This window comes from Salvelinus namaycush, unplaced genomic scaffold (genome assembly GCF_016432855.1).
Source record: "Salvelinus namaycush isolate Seneca unplaced genomic scaffold, SaNama_1.0 Scaffold249, whole genome shotgun sequence".
In the NCBI taxonomy this organism is placed as follows: Eukaryota; Metazoa; Chordata; class Actinopteri; order Salmoniformes; family Salmonidae; genus Salvelinus; species Salvelinus namaycush.
Genome location: NW_024059330.1, coordinates 44,463 through 69,621, shown reverse-complemented (window position 1 = coordinate 69,621; position 25,159 = coordinate 44,463). Strand labels below are relative to the sequence as shown.

Here is a 25,159-nt window from a genome sequence, read left to right as displayed (position 1 = left end):
CTTGTCGTGGTAGTGTGTGTACCTTGTCGTGGTAGTGTGTGTACCTTGTCGTGGTAGAGTGTGTACCTTGTCGTGGTAGAGTGTGTACCTTGTCGTGGTAGAGTGTGTACCTTGTCGTGGTAGTGTGTGTGTACCTTGTCGTGGTATTGTGTGTGTACCTTGTCGTGGTATTGTGTGTGTACCTTGTCGTGGTAGTGTGTGTACCTTGTCGTGGTAGTGTGTGTACCTTGTCGTGGTAGTGTGTGTACCTTGTCGTGGTAGTGTGTGTACCTTGTCGTGGTAGTGTGTGTACCTTGTCGTGGTAGTGTGTGTACCTTGTCGTGGTAGTGTGTGTACCTTGTCGTGGTAGTGTGTGTACCTTGTCGTGGTAGTGTGTGTACCTTGTCGTGGTAGTGTGTGTACCTTGTCGTGGTAGTGTGTGTACCTTGTCGTGGTAGTGTGTGTACCTTGTCGTGGTAGTGTGTGTACCTTGTCGTGGTAGTGTGTGTACCTTGTCGTGGTAGAGTGTGTATCTTGTCGTGGTAGAGTGTGTACCTTGTCGTGCTAGAGTGTGTACCTTGTCGTGGTAGTGTGTGTACCTTGTCGTGGTAGAGTGTGTATCTTGTCGTGGTAGAGTGTGTACCTTGTCGTGCTAGAGTGTGTACCTTGTCGTGGTAGTGTGTGTACCTTGTCGTGGGCCTGTATCTCAGCTCCTTTCCCCATCAGCACATCGATGATCTGAATGTTCCCACAGCCTGCTGCAATCAGGAGGGGGGGAGTCCCGTTCTACACACACACATGTTAACATGGGATCAGTGAATGTACACACACACACACACACACACACACACACACACACACACACACACACACACACACACACACACACACACACACATACACACATACACACACACACACACACACACACACAGAGAGAGAGAGACAGAGCTGTGTTCTCACCTTGTTGGGCTGGTTCAGGTCATAGCTGGTCAGTGAGGTCAGAAGGTGCTGCAGGCCAGGTACGTTGTTGTCGTTTATCGCATGGATTATAGCCTTCATCACAAAGGAGTCTTCCTCATCCTATTGACACACCACATGGGTTATTTGGTTTCCATCAGGTGTATGGTATCATCACACAGGCTCGGGTAACAGGATAATATGCTCTAGTGTTCTAGTAACATCTGGATGTGACCAAGTCCCTCTCAGAAAAACATGTTCTGTACTGGGGAGGGACAGACAGAGAGGGGGGTGGGGAGGGACAGATAGAGAGGGGGGGTGGGGAGGGACAGACAGAGAGGGGGGTGGGGAGGGACAGATAGAGAGGGGGGTGGGGAGAGACAGACAGAGAGGGGGGTGGGGAGGGACAGATAGAGAGGGGGGTGGGGAGAGACAGACAGAGAGGGGGGTGGGGAGGGACAGATAGAGAGGGGGGTGGGGAGGGACAGACAGAGAGGGGGTGGGGAGGGACAGATAGAGAGGGGGTGGGGAGGGACAGACAGACAGAGAGGGGGGTGGGGAGGGACAGATAGAGAGGGGGGTGGGGAGGGACAGACAGAGAGGGGGGTGGGGAGGGACAGACAGAGAGGGGGGTGGGGAGGGACAGACAGAGAGGGGGGTGGGGAGGGACAGACAGAGAGGGGGGTGGGGAGGGACAGATAGAGAGGGGGGTGGGGAGGGACAGACAGAGAGGGGGGTGGGGAGGGACAGACAGAGAGGGGGGTGGGGAGGGACAGACAGAGAGGGGGGTGGGGAGGGACAGACAGAGAAGGGGGGTGGGGAGGGACAGACAGAGAGGGGGGTGGGGAGGGACAGACAGAGAGGGGGGTGGGGAGGGACAGACAGAGAGGGGGGTGGGGAGGGACAGACAGAGAGGGGGGTGGGGAGGGACAGACAGAGAGGGGGGTGGGGAGGGACAGATAGAGAGGGGGGTGGGGAGGGACAGACAGAGAGGGGGGTGGGGAGGGACAGACAGAGAGGGGGGTGGGGAGGGACAGACAGAGAGGGGGGTGGGGAGGGACAGACAGAGAAGGGGGTGGGGAGGGACAGACAGAGAGGGGGGTGGGGAGGGACAGACAGAGAGGGGGGTGGGGAGGGACAGACAGAGAGGGGGGTGGGGAGGGACAGACAGAGAGGGGGGTGGGGAGGGACAGACAGAGAGGGGGGTGGGGAGGGACAGACAGAGTGAGGAGTGGGGAGGGACAGACAGAGAGGGGGGTGGGGAGGGACAGACAGAGAGGGGGGTGGGGAGGGACAGACAGAGAGGGGGGTGGGGAGGGACAGACAGACAGAGAGGGGGGTGGGGAGGGACAGACAGACAGAGAGGGGGGTGGGGAGGGACAGACAGAGAGGGGGGTGAGGAGGGACAGACAGAGAGGGGGGTGGGGAGGGACAGATAGAGAGGGGGGTGGGGAGGGACAGACAGAGAGGGGGGTGGGGAGGGACAGATAGAGAGGGGGGTGGGGAGGGACAGACAGAGAGGGGGTGTTACAGGGTCTGAGACGCCAAAGCCTCCCACCATTAGCTCTGACAAATTGAAAACCCTAGTCATTGCCCGCAGTATTAGACTTGAAAAGATTCCTAGATGCCCTTCCAGACTCCCTCCACCTACCCAAGGACGTCAGAGTACAAAAATTGGTTAACCACTTGACTGAGGAACTCAATTTAACCTTGCGTAATACCCTAGATGCAGTTGCACCCCTAAAAACTAAAAACATTTGTCATAAGAAACTAGCTCCCTGGTACACAGATAATTCCCGAGCTTTGAAGCAAGCTTCCAGAAAATTGGAACGGAAATGGCGTCACACCAAACTGGAAGTCTTCCCGACTAGCTTGGAAAGACAGTACCGTGCAGGATCAAGGGAGACACTCAAGTTTTTAAATGTGATTTCTCTTGACACATTGATGAAAATAATCATGGCCTCTAAACCTTCAAGCTGCATACTGGACCCTATTCCAACCAAACTATTAAAAGAGCTGATTCCTGTGCTCGGCCCTCCTATGTTGAACATAATAAACGTCTCTCTATCCACCGGATGTGTACCAAACTCACTAAAAGTGGCAGTAATAAAGCCTCTCTTGAAAAAGCCAAACCTTGACCAAGAAAATATAAAAAAAACTATTGGCCTATATCGAATCTCCCATTCCTCTCAAAACTTTTAGAAAAAGCTGTTGCGCAGCATCTCACTGCCTTCCTGAAGACAAACAATGTATACGAAATGCTTCAGTCTGGTTTTAGACCCCATCATAGCACTGAGACTGCACTTGTGAAGGTGGTAAATGACCTTTTAACTTCTTATGGCTGCAAGGCAAAGTGTTGAGTAGCCAGTGAAATCGTGCCCATTTCAAACGGCCTCCTACTCAAATCTTGCTCGTACAATATGAATATTATTATTCTTTTTGGATAGAAAACACTTTCTAGTTTCTAAAACAGTTGGAATTATTTCTCTGAGTGAAACAGAAGTCCTTCTGCAGCACTTTTCCTGACCAGGAAGTGAAATGTCAGAAATCGATGCTCTTTTCAACTTGATGCCTATACATGGTCTTGACACTTAGGAGTCTGCTGACACTCTATACGCCTTCCTATTGGTGTAAAGAGGATGTCAGAGAAGAAATTTTTGTGCTCATCTTGTTCTGTGGTGGAAAAAAACCAATTTCTTTGACGTGACCGTCCACTTCCGGTACTCTGAAGGAAGTGGGATTGACTTCTGTTTTGCCTTCGTAACGAACGGCTAACATCTCCGGCTCGAATTTTTTTTGATACATGTGACCATATCATCGTAATGTATGTTTTTTCAATATAGTTTAATCAGACTATTGAAACTTTATTCGGGAGTTTTGCCGTGTTCCGTCCTCTGACTGTGTTTACGTTGGAGAAATTTATGCCACTCGGCTAGTGCCAATGCTAATTGAAGAGGGAAATTTGCCATTCTGAATCGAAACAACGACTCATCTGGACAGAGGACACCTTCTTCAACATTCTGATGAAAGATCAGCAAAAGTAAGACCCATTTTATGATGTTATTTCATATATCTGTCGTGCATGTGAACTGGCCGTGGGCGCCCAATTGTGTCTGTCTATTGTAGCTACGCTAATATAGCGATACATTTTGTTTTCGCTGTAAAACATTTAATAAATCGGAAATATTGTTTGGAATCACAAGATGCCTGTCTTTCAATTGCTGCAGACTATGTATTTTTCAGAAATGTTTTATGATGAGTAATTAGCTATTTGACGTTGGTGTCTGTAAATATTATGGCTGCTTTCGGTGCAATTTCGGATTGTAGCTGAAATGTAAACTATGGTTTATACATGAAATATGCAAATTTTTCGAACAAAACATATGCTATACAATAAATATGTTATCAGACTGTCATCTGATGAATTTGTTTCTTGGTTAGTGGCTATTTATATCTTTATTTGGTCGAATTTGTGATAGCACCTGATGGAGTAAGAAACTGATGGAGTTAGAAAAGTTGTGTCTTTTGCTAACGTGGTTAGCTAATAGATTTACATATTTTGTCTTCCCTGTAAAACATTTTAAAAATCGGACATGTTGGCTTGATTCACAAGATGTGCACCTTTCATCTGGTGTCTTGGACTTGTTAATGTGTGAAAGTTAAATATAAAAAAAAAATAGATTTTGAATTTCGCGCCCTACACTTTGAGCTGGATGTTGTCATAAGTGTACCGGTGTCGGGCTGCCCCCGTAAAAGGTTAATGGCGTCAGACCGAGGCTCTGCATCTGTCCTCGTGCTACTAGACCTTAGTGCTGCTTTTGATACCATCGATCACCACATTCTTTTGGAGAGATTGGAAACCCAAATTGGTCTACAAGGACAAGTTCTGGCCTGGTTTAGATCTTATTTGTCGGAAAGATATCAGTTTGTCTCTGTGAATGGTTTGTCCTCTGACAAATCAACTGTACATTTCGGTGTTCCTCAAGGTTCCGTTTTAGGACCACTATTGTTTTCACTTTGGCAGCAGCTAATGGGGATCATAATAAATACAAAAAACCAAATACTATATATTTTACCTCTTGGTGATGTCATTCGGAAACATAATGTTAACTTTCACTGCTATTCGGACGACACACAGCTGTACATTTTGATGGAACATGGTGAAGCCCCAAAATTGCCCTCCCTGGAAGCCTCTGTTTCAGACATAAGGAAGCGGATGGCGGCAAATGTTCTACTTTTAAATTCCAACAAAACAGAGATGCTAGTTCTAGGTCCCAAGAAACAAAGAGATCTTCTGTTGGATCTGACAATTCATCTTGATGGTTGTACAGTCGTCTCAAATAAAACTGTGAAGGACCTCGGCTTCGGTTACTCTGGACCCTGATTTCTCTTTTAACGAACATATCAAGACTGTTTCAAGGACAACTTTTTCCCCATCTACGTAACATTGCAAAAATCTGAAACTTTCTGTCCAAAAATGATGCAGAAAAATGTATCCATGCTTTTGTCACTTCTAGATTAGACTACTGCAATGCTCTACTTTCCGGCTACCTGGATAAAGCACTAAATAAACTTCAGTTAGTGCTAAATACGGCTGCTAGAATCCTGACTAGAACCAACATTTTCTTTCATATTACTCCAGTGCTAGCCTCTCTACACTGGCTTCCTGTTAAGGCTAGGGCTGATTTCAAGGTTTTACTACAAAGCATTACATGGGCTTGCTCCTACCTATCTTTCCGATTTGGTCCTGCCGTACATACCTACACGTACGCTACGGTCACAAGACGCAGGCCTCCTTATTGTCCCTAGAATTTCTAAGCAAACAGCTGGAGGCAGGGCTTTCTCCTATAGATCTCCATTTTTATGGAATGGTCTGCCTACCCATGTGAGAGACGCAGACTTGGTCTCAACCTTTAAGTCTTTACTGAAGACTCATCTCTTCAGTAGGTCCTATGATTGAGTGTAGTCTGGCCCAGGGGTGTGAAGGTGAACAGAAAGGCTCTGGAGCGACACACCACCCTTGCTGTGTCTGCCTGGCCGGTTCCCCTCTCTCCACTGGGATTCTCTGCCTCTAACCCTATTACAGGGGCTGAGTCACTGGCTTACTGATGCTCTTCCATGCCGTCCCTAGGAGGGGTGCGTCACTTGAGTGGGTTGAGTCACTGACGTGATCTTCCTGTCCGGGTTGGCGCCCCCCTCGGGTTTGTGCCGTGGGGGAGATCTTTGTGGGCTATACTCTGCCTTGTCTCAGGGTGGTAAGTTGGTGGCTTGAAGATATCCCTCTAGTGGTGTGGGGGCTGTGCTGGCAGTGGGTGGGGTTATATCCTGACTGGTTGGCCCTGTCCTTGGGTATTGTCGGACGTGGCCACAGTGTCTCCTGACACCTCCTGTCTCAGCCTCCAGTATTTATGCTGCAATAGTTTATGTGTTGGGGGGCTAGGGTCAGTCTGTTATATCTGGAGTATTTCTCCGGTCTTATCCGGTGTCCTGTGTGAATTTAAGTATGCTAACTCTCTCTCTCCCTCTCTTCTCTCAGAGGACCTGAGCCCTAGGACCATGCCTCAGGACTACCTGGCTGGATGACTCCTTGCTGTCCCCAGTCCACCTGCGTCCCCAGTCTACCCAGGTCCACCTGCTGCTGCTCCAGTTTCAACCGTTCTGCCTGCGGCTATGGAACCTTGACCTGTTCACCAGATGTGCTACCTTGTCCCGGACCTGCTGTTTTCAACTGTCTCTCTCTACCGCACCTGCTGTCTCTAACTCTGAATGATCGGCTATGAAAAGCCAACTGACATTTACTCCTGAGGTGCTGACTTGCTGCACCCTCGACAACTACTGTGATTGTTATTACTTGACCATGCTGGTCATTTATGAACATTTGAACATCTTGGCCATGTTCTGTTATAATCTCCACCCGGCACAGCCAGAAGAGGACTGGCCACCCCTCATAGCCTGGTTCCTCTCTAGGTTTCTTCCTAGGTTTTGGCCTTTCTAGGGAGTTTTTCCTAGCCACCGTGCTTCTACACCTGCATTGCTTGTTGTTTGGGGTTTTAGGCTGGGTTTCTGTACAGCACTTTGTGACATCAGCTGATGTAAGAAGGGCTATATAAATACATTAGATTTGATTGATTGAGGAGAGGCATACAGAGAGGGGGGTGGGGAGGGGATTACACTACCCTCCATCCAACCCAGACACTACCCTCCATCCTACCAGGCACTACCCTCCATCCTACCCAGACACTACCCTCCATCCTACCCAGGCACTACCCTCCATCCTCCCAGACACTACCCTCCATCCTACCAGTAACTACCCTCCATCCTACCAGTAACTACCCTCCATCCTACCAGACACTACCCTCCATCCTACCCAGACACTACCCTCCATCCTACCAGACACTACGCTCCATCCTACCCAGACACTACCCTCCATCCTACCAGACACTACCCTCCATCCTACCCAGACACTACCCTCCATCCTACCCAGACACTACCTCCATCCTACCCAGACGCCTACCCTCCATCCTACCAGACACTACCCTCCATCCTACCCGACACTACCCTCCATCCTACCCAGACACTACCCTCCATCCTACCAGGCACTACCCTCCATCCTCCCAGACACTACCCTCCATCCTACCCAGACATTACCCTCCATCCTACCAGGCACTACACTCCATCCTCCCAGACACTACCCTCCATCCTACCCAGACAATATCATCCATTCTCCACGATTCTACTAACTATCATTCTACCCAGTGGTTTCAGGAAGTAACCAACAGCAGTTGAGGAAGTAACCCACAGCAGTTGAGGAAGTAACCAGCAGCAGTTTCAGGAAGTAACCAACAGCAGTTGAGGAAGTAACCAACAGCAGTTTCAGGAAGTAACCAACAGCAGTTGAGGAAGTAAACAACAGCAGTTGAGGAAGTAACCAACAGCAGTTTCAGGAAGTAACCAACAGTAGTTGAGGAAGTAACCAACAGCAGTTTCAGGAAGTAACCAACAGCAGTTTCAGGAAGTAACCAACAGCAGTTTCAGGAAGTAACCAACAGCAGTTGAGGAAGTAACCAACAGCAGTTGAGGAAGTAACCAACAGCAGTTGAGGAAGTAACCAACAGCAGTTGAGGAAGTAACCAACAGCAGTTGAGGAAGTAACCAACAGCAGTTGAGGAAGTAACCAACAGCAGTTTCAGGAAGTAACCAACAGCAGTTGAGGAAGTAACCAACAGCAGTTTCAGGAAGTAACCAACAACAGTTTCAGGAAGTAACCAACAGCAGTTGAGGAAGTAACCAACAGCAGTTTCAGGAAGTAACCAACAGCAGTTTCAGGAAGTAACCAACAGCAGTTGAGGAAGTAACCAACAGCAGTTTCAGGAAGTAACCAACAGCAGTTGAGGAAGTAACCAACAGCAGTTTCAGGAAGTAACCAACAGCAGTTGAGGAAGTAACCAACAGCAGTTTCAGGAAGTAACCAACAGCAGTTTCAGGAAGTAACCAACAGCAGTTTCAGGAAGTAACCATACAGCAGTTGAGGAAGTAACCATACAGCAGTTGAGGAAGTAACCTACAGCAGTTGAGGAAGTAACCAACAGCAGTTGAGGAAGTAACCTACAGCAGTTGAGGAAGTAACCAACAGCAGTTGAGGAAGTAACCAACAGCAGTTGAGGAAGTAACCTACAGCAGTTTCAGGAAGTAACCAACAGCAGTTGAGGAAGTAACCAACAGCAGTTGAGGAAGTAACCAACAGCAGTTGAGGAAGTAACCAACAGCAGTTGAGGAAGTAACCTACAGCAGTTGAGGAAGTAACCATACAGCAGTTGAGGAAGTAACCTACAGCAGTTGAGGAAGTAACCAACAGCAGTTGAGGAAGTAACCAACAGCAGTTGAGGAAGTAACCAACTGTGTAAAGTTTAGATGGGTAAATTGATAACGCTGATAAGGCAAATCACTAACCTTCAACCAGTATGTGGGTGGGGAGGGGGGTCTCTATGCTTTTACATGGTACTTCATAAGGATCTGACTAAACGTAGGGCACCACCACATAGGGAACAGGGTGGAATAGAGTTGTCACCGGTGGGTGTGATTTGTGTATGTATATGAATGTGTGTGTGTGTGTCTAGGACAGGGGGTGTTCTTACCAGCGTGTCATCACTGCGAGCCACACTCATGTTGCTTCTAGACAGGAAGGAGCGAGAGAGACGGTTACACAACGAGATGAGGCGCACCGATTGCTGGAAGATAGGAGAGAAGAGAGAAACAGAATGTTAGGATGGAGGAGAGAAGAGAATGCTATGGAGTTTCTCCTAGCCACCTATATACAGAAGAGGACTGGCCACCCCTCATAGCCTAAATTTGATTTGATGTAGTGCAGTGAGCTCATCCTAACACCCTCAGAGCTCACTACGCCACACCCTCAGAGCTCACTACGCCACACCCTCAGAGCTCACTACGCCACACCCTCAGAGCTCACTACGCCACACCCTCAGAGCTCACTACGCCACACCCTCAGAGCTCACTACGCCACACCCCCAGAGCTCACTACGCCACACCCTCAGAGCTCACTACGCCACACCCTCAGAGCTCACTACGCCACACCCCCAGAGCTCACTACGCCACACCCTCACAGCTCACTACGCCACACCCCCAGAGCTCACTACGCCACACCCTCACAGCTCACTACGCCACACCCTCAGAGCTCACTACACCACACCCTCACAGCTCACTACGCCACACCCTCAGAGCTCACTACGCCACACCCTCAGAGCTCACTACGCCACACCCTCAGAGCTCACTACACCACACCAGCTCACTAAACAACACTAGAGTGACTAAGCTAAACAGACAAGCTTTGTTTGACGGTTTTCAGGCTCTTAGGGCTTTGTCATTTCTGTCTGAATTATGTTGAATCCTAACCAGACGCATCTCAATATGATGGACAATGTCATTGGACAGAGAGAAGGAGAGAGAGAGAGAGAGAAACAGGGAGAGTGAGATATAGATAGAAGAGATAGAAGAGAGAGGGAGATAGAAGGGAGAGAGATAGAAGAGATAGAGAGATAGAAGAGAGAGTGATAAAAAGACAGACAGAGGGAGAGAGATATAGATAGAAGAGAGAGATAGAAGAGAGAGGGAGAGAGGGAGAGAGAGATATGAGAGATAGAGAGATAGGAGAGAGATAGAAGAGATAGAGAGATAGGAGAGAGATATAAGAGATAGAAGGGATAAAAAGACAGAGGGAGAGAGATAAATGTACCTTCCATTTCCTCCGAGCAGCAAACTTCTTAAACTTCTCCATGTTGACAGCAGACTCCTTCCTGCTGAGAGCCTGCTGGGAGTCCTTTGGCTGATTGGACAAACAGGAACATATATGACTAATCAGATCAATAGATTACATCCACTTATCAATACTTTTTATATTGATCATATTGTGTATCATTCTGCTACCCTTTGTTTTCAAGTAGGATTTTATGAAGTGAATGAACACTCATTCCCTGTATAAAGTGAATAAAGAAATAACTTATCCTGTGTGTGTGTGTGTGTGTGTGTGTGTGTGTGTGTGTGTGTGTGTGTGTGTGTGTGTGTGTGTGTGTGTGTGTTAGACAGACCTTGATCCAGGGATGAAGTAGACTGTCCTGGATGGTCATTCTCTTTCTGAAAAAGACACGACAGTTAGGGTTAGGAAGGGAACAGGGGTTAGGAAGGGAACAGGGGTTAGGAAGGGAACAGGGGTTAGGAAAGGAACAGGGGGTTAGGAAAGGAACAGGGGTTAGGAAAGGAACAGGGGTTAGGAAAGGAACAGGGGTTAGGAAAGGAACAGGGGTTAGGAAGGGAACAGGGGTTAGGAAAGGAACAGGGGTTAGGAAAGGAACAGGGGTTAGGAAGGGAACAGGGGTTAGGAAGGGAACAGGGGGTTAGGAAGGGAACAGGGGGTTAGGAAGGGAACAGGGGTTAGGAAGGGAACAGGGGTTAGGAAAGGAACAGGGGTTAGGAAAGGAACAGGGGGTTAGGAAAGGAACAGGGGTTAGGAAGGGAACAGGGGTTAGGAAGGGAACAGGGGTTAGGAAGGGAACAGGGGTTAGGAAGGGAACAGGGGTTAGGAAGGGAACAGGGGTTAGGAAGGGAACAGGGGTTAGGAAGGGAACAGGGGTTAGGAAGGGAACAGGGGTTAGGAAGGGAACAGGGGGTTAGGAAGGGAACAGGGGTTAGGAAAGGAACAGGGGTTAGGAAGGGAACAGGGGTTAGGAAGGAACAGGGGTTAGGAAAGGAACAGGGGTTAGGAAGGGAACAGGGGTTAGGAAGGGAACAGGGGTTAGGAAGGGAACAGGGGTTAGGAAGGGAACAGGGGTTAGGAAGGGAACAGCGGGTTAGGAAGGGAACAGGGGTTAGGAAGGGAACAGGGGTTAGGAAGGGAACAGGGGTTAGGAAGGGAACAGGGGGTTAGGAAGGGAACAGGGGTTAGGAAGGGAACAGGGGGTTAGGAAGGGAACAGGGGGTTAGGAAGGGAACAGGGGGTTAGGAAGGGAACAGGGGTTAGGAAAGGAACAGGGGTTAGGAAAGGAACAGGGGTTAGGAAGGGAACAGGGGTTAGGAAGGGAACAGGGGTTAGGAAGGGAACAGGGGTTAGGAAGGGAACAGGGGTTAGGAAAGGAACAGGGGTTAGGAAGGGAACAGGGGTTAGGAAGGGAACAGGGGTTAGGAAGGGAACAGGGGTTAGGAAGGGAACAGGGGTTAGGAAAGGAACAGGGGTTAGGAAGGGAACAGGGGTTAGGAAGGGAACAGGGGTTAGGAAGGGAACAGGGGTTAGGAAGGGAACAGGGGTTAGGAAGGGAACAGGGGTTAGGAAAGGAACAGGGGTTAGGAAGGGAACAGGGGTTAGGAAGGGAACAGGGGGTTAGTAAGGGAACAGGGGTTTGGAAAGGAACAGGGGGTTAGGAAGGGAACAGGGGTTAGGAAAGGAACAGGGGTTAGGAGGGGAACAGGGGTTAGGAAAGGAACAGGGGTTAGGAAGGGAACAGGGGTTAGGAAGGGAACAGGGGTTAGGAAAGGAACAGGGGTTACGAAGGGAACAGGGGGTTAGGAAGGGAACAGGGGTTAGGAAAGGAACAGGGGTTAGGAAAGGAACAGGGGTTAGGAAGGGAACAGGGGTTAGGAAGGGAACAGGGGTTAGGAAAGGAACAGGGGTTACGAAGGGAACAGGGGGTTAGGAAGGGAACAGGGGTTAGGAAAGGAACAGGGGTTAGGAAAGGAACAGGGGTTAGGAAAGGAACAGGGGTTAGGAAAGGAACAGGGGTTAGGAAGGGAACAGGGGTTAGGAAGGGAACAGGGGTTAGGAAAGGAACAGGGGTTAGGAAAGGAACAGGGGTTAGGAAAGGAACAGGGGTTAGGAAAGGAACAGGGGGTTAGGAAGGGAACAGGGGTTAGGAAAGGAACAGGGGTTAGGAAGGGAACAGGGGTTAGGAAGGGAACAGGGGTTAGGAAAGGAACAGGGGTTAGGAAAGGAACAGGGGTTAGGAAAGGAACAGGGGTTAGGAAAGGAACAGGGGTTAGGAAGGGAACAGGGGTTAGGAAGGGAACAGGGGTTAGGAAAGGAACAGGGGTTACGAAGGGAACAGGGGGTTAGGAAGGGAACAGGGGTTAGGAAAGGAACAGGGGTTAGGAAAGGAACAGGGGTTAGGAAGGGAACAGGGGTTAGGAAAGGAACAGGGGTTAGGAAGGGAACAGGGGTTAGGAAGGAACAGGGGTTAGGAAAGGAACAGGGGTTAGGAAGGGAACAGGGGTTAGGAAGGGAACAGGGGTTAGGAAAGGAACAGGGGTTAGGAAGGGAACAGGGGTTAGGAAGGGAACAGGGGTTAGGAAGGGAACAGGGGTTAGGAAGGGAACAGGGGTTAGGAAAGGAACAGGGGTTAGGAAGGGAACAGGGGTTAGGAAGGGAACAGGGGTTAGGAAGGGAACAGGGGTTAGGAAGGGAACAGGGGTTAGGAAGGGAACAGGGGTTAGGAAAGGAACAGGGGTTAGGAAGGGAACAGGGGTTAGGAAAGGAACAGGGGTTAGGAAAGGAACAGGGGTTAGGAAGGGAACAGGGGTTAGGAAGGGAACAGGGGTTAGGAAGGGAACAGGGGTTAGGAAAGGAACAGGGGTTAGGAAAGGAACAGGGGTTAGGAAGGGAACAGGGGTTAGGAAGGGAACAGGGGTTAGGAAAGGAACAGGGGTTAGGAAAGGAACAGGGGTTAGGAAAGGAACAGGGGTTAGGAAGGGAACAGGGGTTAGGAAGGGAACAGGGGTTAGGAAAGGAACAGGGGTTAGGAAAGGAACAGGGGTTAGGAGGGAACAGGGGTTAGGAAGGGAACAGGGGTTAGGAAGGGAACAGGGGTTAGGAAGGGAACAGGGGTTAGGAAGGGAACAGGGGTTAGGAAGGGAACAGGGGTTAGGAAGGGAACAGGGGTTAGGAAGGGAACAGGGGTTAGGAAAGGAACAGGGGTTAGGAAGGGAACAGGGGTTAGGAAAGGAACAGGGGGTTAGGAAAGGAACAGGGGTTAGGAAGGGAACAGGGGTTAGGAAGGGAACAGGGGTTAGGAAGGGAACAGGGGTTAGGAAGGGAACAGGGGTTAGGAAAGGAACAGGGGGTTAGGAAGGGAACAGGGGTTAGGAAGGGAACAGGGGTTAGGAAAGGAACAGGGGTTAGGAAAGGAACAGGGGTTAGGAAGGGAACAGGGGTTAGGAAAGTCAATCCTGGACAACTCATGGTGCACACACTATACTTCTGTCACACACACCTTCCTCTAGTCACACACACCTTCCTCTAGTCACACACAAACTGAGCTGACTCGCTGGTCAAACGATGAACATAACACAGTACATACATGCAGACAACTCTCTCTCGTTCTCACACACACACACACCTTCCTCTCATTCTCACACACACACACACACACACACACACACACACACACACACACACACACACACACACACACACACACACACACACACACACACACACACACACACACACACACACACACACACACACACACACACACACACACACACACACACACACACACTGTGGTTCCTCTGTCCCTACGACTATCCTCTTTGGTTATCTCCTCTTAACAGACCATGACTGTTTAATAATACACTAAGACCAGCATCACCACAGCAACCCAATCTTCAATCGGCTGTTGCCTAGGCAACCTCCATTAGGGCTGCTGGGATGATGATAACACCTACTACAGTCACGGAGCTCTGACAGTAGCCTACATAACGTATAAATGTACATTAATGCAGGGGTTTTCAACCTTCCCTTGCCCAGGGACCCCCGGCTAGGCAAACCGGCGACCCAGGGACCCCCGGCTAGGCAAACCGGCGACCCAGGGACCCCCGGCTAGGCAAACCGGCGACCCAGGGACCCCCGGCTAGGCAAACCGGCGACCCAGGGACCCCCGGCTAGGCAAACCGGCGACCCAGGGACCCCCGGCTAGGCAAACCGGCGACCCAGGGACCCCCGGCTAGGCAAACCGGCGACCCAGGGACCCTGAACATGTTAGCAAAACATGTTTTTTTCCCATAAAATGTCTTGTCTTATCGTCAGGTGAATGATATTGGCAAGGAGAAGTAATCAACATTTTAAAATGATTAGATTTGGTAGATATCTTTTAATTACGTTGACCTCCCCACAGGTCATCGGAAGAGGAAGTGTCAACTACCCAGTCTATTAGCTAGAAAGGTAAAGGTCTATTAAACTATCCAGTCTATTAGCTAGAAAGGTAAAGGTCTATTAAACTGTCCAGTCTATTAGCTAGAAAGGTAAAGGTCTATTAAACTATCCAGTCTATTAGCTAGAAAGGTAAAGGTATATTAAACTATCCAGTCTATTAGCTAGAAAGGTAAAGGTATATTAAACTATCCAGTCTATTAGCTAGAAAGGTAAAGGTCTATTAAACTATCCAGTCTATTAGCTAGAAAGGTACAGGTCTATTAAACTATCCAGTCTATTAGCTAGAAAGGTAAAGGTCTGGTAAACTATCCAGTCTATTAGCTAGAAAGGTAAAGGTCTATTAAACTACCCAGTCTATTAGCTAGAAAGGTAAAGGTCTATTAAACTATCCAGTCTATTAGCTAGAAAGGTCTATTAAACTGTCCAGTATATTAGCTAGAAAAGTAAAGGTCTATTAAACTGTCCAGTATATTAGCTAGAAAAGTAAAGGTCTATTAAACTGTCCAGTCTATTAGCTAGAAAGGTAAAGGTCTGGTAAACTATCCAGTCTATTAGCTAGAAAGGTAAAGGTCTGGTAAACTACCCAGTCTATTAGCTAGAAAGGTCTATTAAACTATCCAGTCTATTAGCTAGAAAGGTAAAGGTCTGGTAAACTATCCAGTCTATTAGCTAGAAAGGTAAAGGTCTGGTAAACTATCCAGTCTATTAGCTAGAAAGGTAAAGGTCTGGTAAACAGTCCAGTCTATTAGCTAGAAAGGTAAAGGTCTGGTAAACTGTCCAGTCTATTAGCTAGAAAGGTAAAGGTCTATTAAACTATCCAGTCTATTAGCTAGAAAGGTAAAGGTCTATTAAACTATCCAGTCTATTAGCTAGAAAGGTAAAGGTATATTAAACTATCCAGTCTATTAGCTAGAAAGGTAAAGGTCTGGTAAACTATCCCGTCTATTAGCTAGAAAGGTAAAGGTCTATTAAACTATCCAGTCTATTAGCTAGAAAGGTAAAGGTATATTAAACTATCCAGTCTATTAGCTAGAAAGGTAAAGGTCTATTAAACTATCCAGTCTATTAGCTAGAAAGGTAAAGGTCTATTAAACTATCCAGTCTATTAGCTAGAAAGGTAAAGGTCTATTAAACCACCCAGTCTATTAGCTAGAAAGGTAAAGGTCTATTAAACTATTCTGTCTATCAGCTAGAAAGGTAAAGGTATATTAAACTATCCAGTCTATTAGCTAGAAAGGTCTATTAAACTATCCAGTCTATTAGCTAGAAAGGTAAAGGTATATTAAACTATCCAGTCTATTAGCTAGAAAGGTAAAGGTCTATTAAACTATCCAGTCTATTAGCTAGAAAGGTAAAGGTATATTAAACTATCCAGTCTATTAGCTAGAAAGGTAAAGGTCTGGTAACTATCCAGTCTATTAGCTAGAAAGGTAAAGGTATATTAAACTATCCAGTCTATTAGCTAGAAAGGTCTATTAAACTATCCAGTCTATTAGCTAGAAAGGTAAAGGTCTATTAAACTATCCAGTCTATTAGCTAGAAAGGTAAAGGTCTATTAAACTATCCAGTCTATTAGCTAGAAAGGTAAAGGTCTGATAAACTGTCCAGTCTACTAGCTAGAAAGGTAAAGGTCTGGTAAACTATCCAGTCTATTAGCTAGAAAGGTAAAGGTCTGATAAACTGTCCAGTCTATTAGCTAAAAAGGTAAAGGTCTGGTAAACTGTCCAGTCTATTAGCTAGAAAGGTAAAGGTATATTAAACTATCCAGTCTATTAGCTAGAAAGGTCTATTAAACTATCCAGTCTATTAGCTAGAAAGGTAAAGGTATATTAAACTACCCAGTCTATTAGCTAGAAAGGTAAAGGTCTGGTAAACTACCCAGTCTATTAGCTAGAAAGGTAAAGGTCTATTAAACTATCCAGTCTATTAGCTAGAAAGGTAAAGGTCTGGTAAACTGTCCAGTCTATTAGCTAGAATGGTAAAGGTCTGGTAAACTATCCAGTCTATTAGCTAGAAATGTAAAGGTCTATTAAACTATCCAGTCTATTAGCTAGAAATGTAAAGGTCTGGTAAACTATCCAGTCTATTAGCTAGAAAGGTAAAGGTCTGATAAACTGTCCAGTCTATTAGCTAGAAAGGTAAAGGTCTGGTAAACTATCCAGTCTATTAGCTAGAAAGGTAAAGGTTTATTAAACTATACAGTCTATTAGCTAGAAAGGTAAAGGTCTGGTAAACTGTCCAGTCTATTAGCTAGAAAGGTAAAGGTCTATTAAACTATCCAGTCTATTAGCTAGAAAGGTAAAGGTATATTAAACTATCCAGTCTATTAGCTAGAAAGGTAAAGGTCTATTAAACTATCCAGTCTATTAGCTAGAAAGGTAAAGGTCTGGTAAACTATCCAGTCTATTAGCTAGAAAGGTAAAGGTCTATTAAACCACCCAGTCTATTAGCTAGAAAGGTAAAGGTCTATTAAACTATCCAGTCTATTAGCTAGAAAGGTAAAGTGCTGATAAACTGTCCAGTATATTAGCTAGAAAGGTAAAGGTCTGGTAAACTATCCAGTCTATTAGCTAGAAAGGTAAAGGTCTATTAAACTATCCAGTCTATTAGCTAGAAAGGTAAAGGTATATTAAACTACCCAGTCTATTAGCTAGAAAGGTAAAGGTCTGGTAAACTATACAGTCTATTAGCTAGAAAGGTAAAGGTCTGGTAAACTATCCAGTCTATTAGCTAGAAAGGTAAAGGTCTATTAAACTATCTAGTCTATTAACTAGAAAGGTAAAGGTATATTAAACTATCCAGTCTATTAGCTAGAAAGGTAAAGGTATATTAAACTATCCAGTCTATTAGCTAGAAAGGTAAAGGTCTATTAAACTATCCAGTCTATTAGCTAGAAAGGTAAAGGTCTGATAAACTGTCCAGTCTACTAGCTAGAAAGGTAAAGGTCTGGTAAACTATCCAGTCTATTAGCTAGAAAGGTAAAGGTCTATTAAACTATCCAGTCTATTAGCTAGAAAGGTAAAGGTCTGATAAACTGTCCAGTCTACTAGCTAGAAAGGTAAAGGTCTGGTAAACTATCCAGTCTATTAGCTAGAAAGGTAAAGGTCTGATAAACTGTCCAGTCTATTAGCTAGAAAGGTAAAGGTCTGGTAAACTGTCCAGTCTATTAGCTAGAAAGGTAAAGGTATATTAAACTATCCAGTCTATTAGCTAGAAAGGTAAAGGTCTATTAAACTATCCAGTCTATTAGCTAGAAAGGTAAAGGTATATTAAACTATCCAGTCTATTAGCTAGAAAGGTCTATTAAACTATCCAGTCTATTAGCTAGAAAGGTAAAGGTCTGGTAAACTACCAGGTCTACTAGCTAGAAAGGTAAAGGTCTGGTAAACTATCCAGTCTATTAGCTAGAAAGGTAAAGGTCTGGTAAACTATCCAGTCTATTAGCTAGAAAGGTAAAGGTCTGGTAAACTACCAGGTCTACTAGCTAGAAAGGTAAAGGTCTGGTAAACTATCCAGTCTATTAGCTAGAAAGGTAAAGGTCTGGTAAACTGTCCAGTCTATTAGCTAGAAAGGTAAAGGTCTGGTAAACTATCCAGTCTATTAGCTAGAAAGGTAAAGGTCTATTAAACTATCCAGTCTATTAGCTAGAAAGGTCTATTAAACTATCCAGTCTATTAGCTAGAAAGGTATATTAAACTATCCAGTCTATTAGCTAGAAAGGTAAAGGTCTATTAAACTATCCAGTCTATTAGCTAGAAAGGTAAAGGTCTGATAAACTGTCCAGTCTACTAGCTAGAAAGGTAAAGGTCTGGTAAACTATCCAGTCTATTAGCTAGAAAGGTAAAGGTCTGATAAACTGTCCAGTCTATTAGCTAGAAAGGTAAAGGTCTGGTAAACTGTCCAGTCTATTAGCTAGAAAGGTAAAGGTATATTAAACTATCCAGTCTATTAGCTAGAAAGGTAAAGGTCTATTAAACTATCCAGTCTATTAGCTAGAAAGGTAAAGGTCTATTAAACTATCCAGTCTATTAGCTAGAAGGGTAAAGGTCTGGTAAACTGTCCAGTCTATTAGCTAGAAAGGTAAAGGTCTGGTAAACTATCCAGTCTATTAGCTAGAAATGTAAAGGTCTATTAAACTATCCAGTCTATTAGCTAGAAATGTAAAGGTCTGGTAAACTATCCAGTCTATTAGCTAGAAAGGTAAAGGTCTGATAAACTGTCCAGTCTATTAGCTAGAAAGGTAAAGGTCTGGTAAACTATCCAGTCTATTAGCTAGAAAGGTAAAGGTTTATTAAACTATACAGTCTATTAGCTAGAAAGGTCTATTAAACTATCCAGTCTATTAGCTAGAAAGGTAAAGGTATATTAAACTACCCAGTCTATTAGCTAGAAAGGTAAAGGTCTGGTAAACTACCCAGTCTATTAGCTAGAAAGGTAAAGGTCTATTAAACTATCCAGTCTATTAGCTAGAAAGGTAAAGGTCTGGTAAACTGTCCAGTCTATTAGCTAGAAAGGTAAAGGTCTGGTAAACTATCCAGTCTATTAGCTAGAAATGTAAAGGTCTATTAAACTATCCAGTCTATTAGCTAGAAATGTAAAGGTCTGGTAAACTATCCAGTCTATTAGCTAGAAAGGTAAAGGTCTGATAAACTGTCCAGTCTATTAGCTAGAAAGGTAAAGGTCTGGTAAACTATCCAGTCTATTAGCTAGAAAGGTAAAGGTTTATTAAACTATACAGTCTATTAGCTAGAAAGGTAAAGGTCTGATAAACTGTCCAGTCTATTAGCTAGAAAGGTAAAGGTCTGGTAAACTGTCCAGTCTATTAGCTAGAAAGGTAAAGGTCTATTAAACTATCCAGTCTATTAGCTAGAAAGGTAAAGGTATATTAAACTATCCAGTCTATTAGCTAGAAAGGTAAAGGTCTATTAAACTATCCAGTCTATTAGCTAGAAAGGTAAAGGTCTGGTAAACTATCCAGTCTATTAGCTAGAAAGGTAAAGGTCTATTAAACCACCCAGTCTATTAGCTAGAAAGGTAAAGGTCTATTAAACTATCCAGTCTATTAGCTAGAAAGGTAAAGGTATATTAAACTATCCAGTCTATTAGCTAGAAAGGTAAAGGTCTATTAAACTATCCAGTCTATTAGCTAGAAAGGTAAAGGTCTATTAAACTATCCAGTCTATTAGCTAGAAAGGTAAAGGTATATTAAACTATCCAGTCTATTAGCTAGAAAGGTAAAGGTCTATTAAACTATCCAGTCTATTAGCTAGAAAGGTAAAGGTTTATTAAACTATACAGTCTATTAGCTAGAAAGGTAAAGGTCTATTAAACTATCCAGTCTATTAGCTAGAAAGGTAAAGGTCTGGTAAACTATCCAGTCTATTAGCTAGAAAGGTAAAGGTATATTAAACTATCCAGTCTATTAGCTAGAAAGGTAAAGGTCTATTAAACTATCCAGTCTATTAGCTAGAAAGGTAAAGGTTTATTAAACTATACAGTCTATTAGCTAGAAAGGTAAAGGTCTGATAAACTGTCCAGTCTATTAGCTAGAAAGGTAAAGGTCTGGTAAACTGTCCAGTCTATTAGCTAGAAAGGTAAAGGTCTATTAAACTATCCAGTCTATTAGCTAGAAAGGTAAAGGTATATTAAACTATCCAGTCTATTAGCTAGAAAGGTAAAGGTCTATTAAACTATCCAGTCTATTAGCTAGAAAGGTAAAGGTCTGGTAAACTATCCAGTCTATTAGCTAGAAAGGTAAAGGTCTATTAAACTATCCAGTCTATTAGCTAGAAAGGTAAAGGTATATTAAACTATCCAGTCTATTAGCTAGAAAGGTAAAGGTATATTAAACTATCCAGTCTATTAGCTAGAAAGGTAAAGGTCTATTAAACTATCCAGTCTATTAGCTAGAAAGGTAAAGGTCTGATAAACTGTCCAGTCTACTAGCTAGAAAGGTAAAGGTCTGGTAAACTATCCAGTCTATTAGCTAGAAAGGTAAAGGTCTGATAAACTGTCCAGTCTATTAGCTAGAAAGGTAAAGGTCTGGTAAACTGTCCAGTCTATTAGCTAGAAAGGTAAAGGTATATTAAACTATCCAGTCTATTAGCTAGAAAGGTAAAGGTCTATTAAACTATCCAGTCTATTAGCTAGAAAGGTAAAGGTATATTAAACTATCCAGTCTATTAGCTAGAAAGGTAAAGGTCTATTAAACTATCCAGTCTATTAGCTAGAAAGGTAAAGGTCTGGTAAACTACCAGGTCTACTAGCTAGAAAGGTAAAGGTCTGGTAAACTATCCAGTCTATTAGCTAGAAAGGTAAAGGTCTGGTAAACTATCCAGTCTATTAGCTAGAAAGGTAAAGGTCTGGTAAACTACCAGGTCTACTAGCTAGAAAGGTAAAGGTCTGGTAAACTATCCAGTCTATTAGCTAGAAAGGTAAAGGTCTGGTAAACTGTCCAGTCTATTAGCTAGAAAGGTAAAGGTCTGGTAAACTATCCAGTCTATTAGCTAGAAAGGTAAAGGTATATTAAACTATCCAGTCTATTAGCTAGAAAGGTAAAGGTCTATTAAACTATCCAGTCTATTAGCTAGAAAGGTAAAGGTCTATTAAACTATCCAGTCTATTAGCTAGAAAGGTAAAGGTATATTAAACTATCCAGTCTATTAGCTAGAAAGGTCTATTAAACTATCCAGTCTATTAGCTAGAAAGGTAAAGGTATATTAAACTATCCAGTCTATTAGCTAGAAAGGTAAAAGTCTATTAAACTATCCAGTCTATTAGCTAGAAAGGTAAAGGTCTGATAAACTGTCCAGTCTACTAGCTAGAAAGGTAAAGGTCTGGTAAACTATCCAGTCTATTAGCTAGAAAGGTAAAGGTCTGATAAACTGTCCAGTCTATTAGCTAGAAAGGTAAAGGTCTGGTAAACTGTCCAGTCTATTAGCTAGAAAGGTAAAGGTATATTAAACTATCCAGTCTATTAGCTAGAAAGGTAAAGGTCTATTAAACTATCCAGTCTATTAGCTAGAAAGGTAAAGGTCTATTAAACTATCCAGTCTATTAGCTAGAAAGGTAAAGGTATATTAAACTACCCAGTCTATTAGCTAGAATGGTAAAGGTCTGGTAAACTACCCAGTCTATTAGCTAGAAAGGTAAAGGTCTATTAAACTATCCAGTCTATTAGCTAGAAAGGTAAAGGTCTGGTAAACTGTCCAGTCTATTAGCTAGAAAGGTAAAGGTCTGGTAAACTATCCAGTCTATTAGCTAGAAAGGTAAAGGTCTGGTAAACTATCCAGTCTATTAGCTAGAAAGGTAAAGGTCTGGTAAACTGTCCAGTCTATTAGCTAGAAAGGTAAAGGTCTGGTAAACTATCCAGTCTATTAGCTAGAAAGGTAAAGGTCTGATAAACTGTCCAGTCTATTAGCTAGAAAGGTAAAGGTTTATTAAACTATACAGTCTATTAGCTAGAAAGGTAAAGGTCTGATAAACTGTCCAGTCTATTAGCTAGAAAGGTAAAGGTCTGGTAAACTGTCCAGTCTATTAGCTAGAAAGGTAAAGGTCTATTAAACTATCCAGTCTATTAGCTAGAAAGGTAAAGGTATATTAAACTATCCAGTCTATTAGCTAGAAAGGTAAAGGTATATTAAACTATCCAGTCTATTAGCTAGAAAGGTAAAGGTCTATTAAACTATCCAGTCTATTAGCTAGAAAGGTAAAGGTCTATTAAACTATCCAGTCTATTAGCTAGAAAGGTAAAGGTCTGGTAAACTACCCAGTCTATTAGCTAGAAAGGTAAAGGTATATTAAACTATCCAGTCTATTAGCTAGAAAGGTAAAGGTCTATTAAACTATCCAGTCTATTAGCTAGAAAGGTAAAGGTCTGGTAAACTATCCAGTCTATTAGCTAGAAAGGTAAAGGTCTATTAAACTACCCAGTCTATTAGCTAGAAAGGTAAAGGTCTGGTAAACTATCCAGTCTATTAGCTAGAAAGGTAAAGGTCTGGTAAAATGTCCAGTCTATTAGCTAGAAAGGTAAAGGTCTGGTAAAATGTCCAGTCTATTAGCTAGAAAGGTAAAGGTATATTAAACTATCCAGTCTATTAGCTAGAAAGGTAAAGGTCTATTAAACTATCCAGTCTATTAGCTAGAAAGGTAAAGGTCTATTAAACTATCCAGTTTATTAGCTAGAAAGGTAAAGGTCTATTAAACTGTCCAGTCTATTAGCTAGAAAGGTAAAGGTCTGGTAACTATCCAGTCTATTAGCTAGAAAGGTCTATTAAACTATCCAGTCTATTAGCTAGAAAGGTAAAGGTCTATTAAACTATCCAGTCTATTAGCTAGAAAGGTAAAGGTCTATTAAACTATCCAGTCTATTAGCTAGAAAGGTAAAGGTCTATTAAACTATCCAGTCTATTAGCTAGAAAGGTAAAGGTCTATTAAACTATCCAGTCTATTAGCTAGAAAGGTAAAGGTCTATTGGCAGCGTAGAGACATGATTTTGAAGATAATTTCCAGCAATTCTATAACGTTTTGCACGGGACTGAGAGACAAGTTCAGTTTTAAAGATAACTACTTTTAATTCTATGCATTTTGTCTAATCAATGGACCTTGAATGGTTTTGAGACTTTCTATGTTCCTGACTGCCTATATTTTATTTGATTGTAAGTTCTCATAGATGTTATTATTTAATATATTTAGTTAAGTATGTTTTCTGCATGCTTTCTATTATCTGGTCTTGGATGTTTAAAGTTGACACTGTTTTTCCATCCCCAAAAAGACCACTTAAACGGCCCGCCTAAGAATTTCTCTACATAGAAACCCCTGTAATTAGCACCAATGACTAATTTCCTCCATACTGAAGGGATAGTTTGAGATTTTGTCAATGAAGCCATTTATCTACTTCCCCAGAGTTGGATAAACAGGATAGCATGCTAACTGTTCCTGTAGACTTCAAGTCATTGCGCTAACGCTAGTTAGCATTGGCTCGTGAAACTACCTCTTAACTTCCTTCATGCTGGACGCAGAGACATAAAAATGGTATCTAGAATGATATTGTGTTGTAGCTAGCTATATTCATAAATTAAATTACTTTTCACCTTAAAAAAATAGCCAATACGATTTTTCCCCAAAAAGTATTGAATAAACTGGTGTACCCCCTGCAGTACCCCACAGACTCCAGCTTGAAAACTCTGCACTAATGTATAGAGTTGAGAACATTGGGCACACTGTGTTTAAGTGCAGAGCGGTGTATATGCACACTCCGGTTCAGTGGCATGTTTCAATACATTCAGGACCGAACCAAGCACATAGTATATACAGAGGCCTCACCTGTACAATGTTAGGGATAGGGGTGAGGGTTAGGGTCAGAGGTTAGTGTAAGGAGATCATGTACTTTGGGTCTTTGATAAGCAGCCTGGTGATAAAGTCTTTGGCCAGGAGGCTGGTGCTGCTGAAGAACTCTTCATCGAAGGTGTAGTCCACCGCCGACACGTTAGCTAGAGTCTCCTGCTTATTCTCCCCCAAGAACGGCGATGCACCACTCAACCTGAGGAAGGGAGGGAATGGGAGGGGAGAGGGAGAAAGCAGGGACGAGAGGGAAGGGAGACGGGAAGGGGAGGGCAGGGATGGGAGGTAACGGGGAGAAAGGGTGGGGAGCGAAGGAGGGAGGAGGGGAGGGCAGGGATGGGAGGTAACAGGGAGAAAGAGGGGGGGGGGGGGTGAATGGGGGAGGGAGGGAGGGAGGAGGAGGGGGAGAAAGAGGGGAGACAGGGAGAGAGCAGGGATGGGAGGAAAGGGGGGAGGGGAGAGGGAGGAGGGAGGAGGGAGGGGAGAGGGAGAGAGCAGGGATGGGAGGGAAGGGGAGGGGAGAGGGAGGAGGGAGGGGAGAGAGCAGGGATGGGAAGAAAGGGGGGAGGGGAGAGGGAGAGAGCAGGGATGGGAGGAAAGGGGGGAGGGGAGAGGGAGGAGGGAGGAGGGAGGGGAGAGGGAGAGAGCAGGGATGGGAGGGAAGGGGAGGGGAGAGGGAGGAGGGAGGGGAGAGAGCAGGGATGGGAGGAAAGGGGGGAGGGGACAGGGAGAGAGCAGGGATGGGAGGGAAGGAGAGGGGAAAGGGAGAGAGCAGGGAGGAAGGAGGGAGGGGGAGAGAAAGAAAGATAGTGCCATAGGGAGAGAAAGAGTTTGAGAGAGGTAGAGAAAGTTTCCATTCATTCCAATAACTTCCCACATACCACTGAATGACGCTCTAAAAGGTTTACAGTGTATACATCGTTTGTTTCTCTGAATGTATAACAAAGCCATGAAGATGTTTTATAGATGTACTCTAGTTATGGACAGATATCTATCAGAGGAATTGTGAGTTATAAGTTAAACAGTTGGTCAGGTGTCAGGAATGTGAAGCACCAAAGTCTTTCTCTCTGATAAGCATTCTCTCTCACTCCATATCTGGGCTACATCAACATGGTAACGGTCCATTCCTCTGGAAAGGTAAAATGGTAACGGTCCTTTCCTCTG

General features: G+C 44.4%; 1 protein-coding gene across 1 annotated transcript in view; it reads right to left on the bottom strand.

The window, feature by feature from the left end:
• dapk1 (death-associated protein kinase 1) overlaps positions 1-25,159 on the bottom strand; it is a 125,515-nt gene that overhangs the window by 86,968 nt on the left and 13,388 nt on the right. The window contains exons 6-11 of the mRNA XM_038984572.1: positions 24,042-24,194; positions 10,542-10,587; positions 10,190-10,279; positions 9,075-9,167; positions 943-1,062; positions 667-765 (exon numbers count right to left, since the gene is read on the bottom strand). Coding sequence (XP_038840500.1) covers positions 667-765; positions 943-1,062; positions 9,075-9,167; positions 10,190-10,279; positions 10,542-10,587; positions 24,042-24,194 — 601 coding nt within the window. The remainder of the gene's footprint in view (positions 1-666; positions 766-942; positions 1,063-9,074; positions 9,168-10,189; positions 10,280-10,541; positions 10,588-24,041; positions 24,195-25,159) is intronic.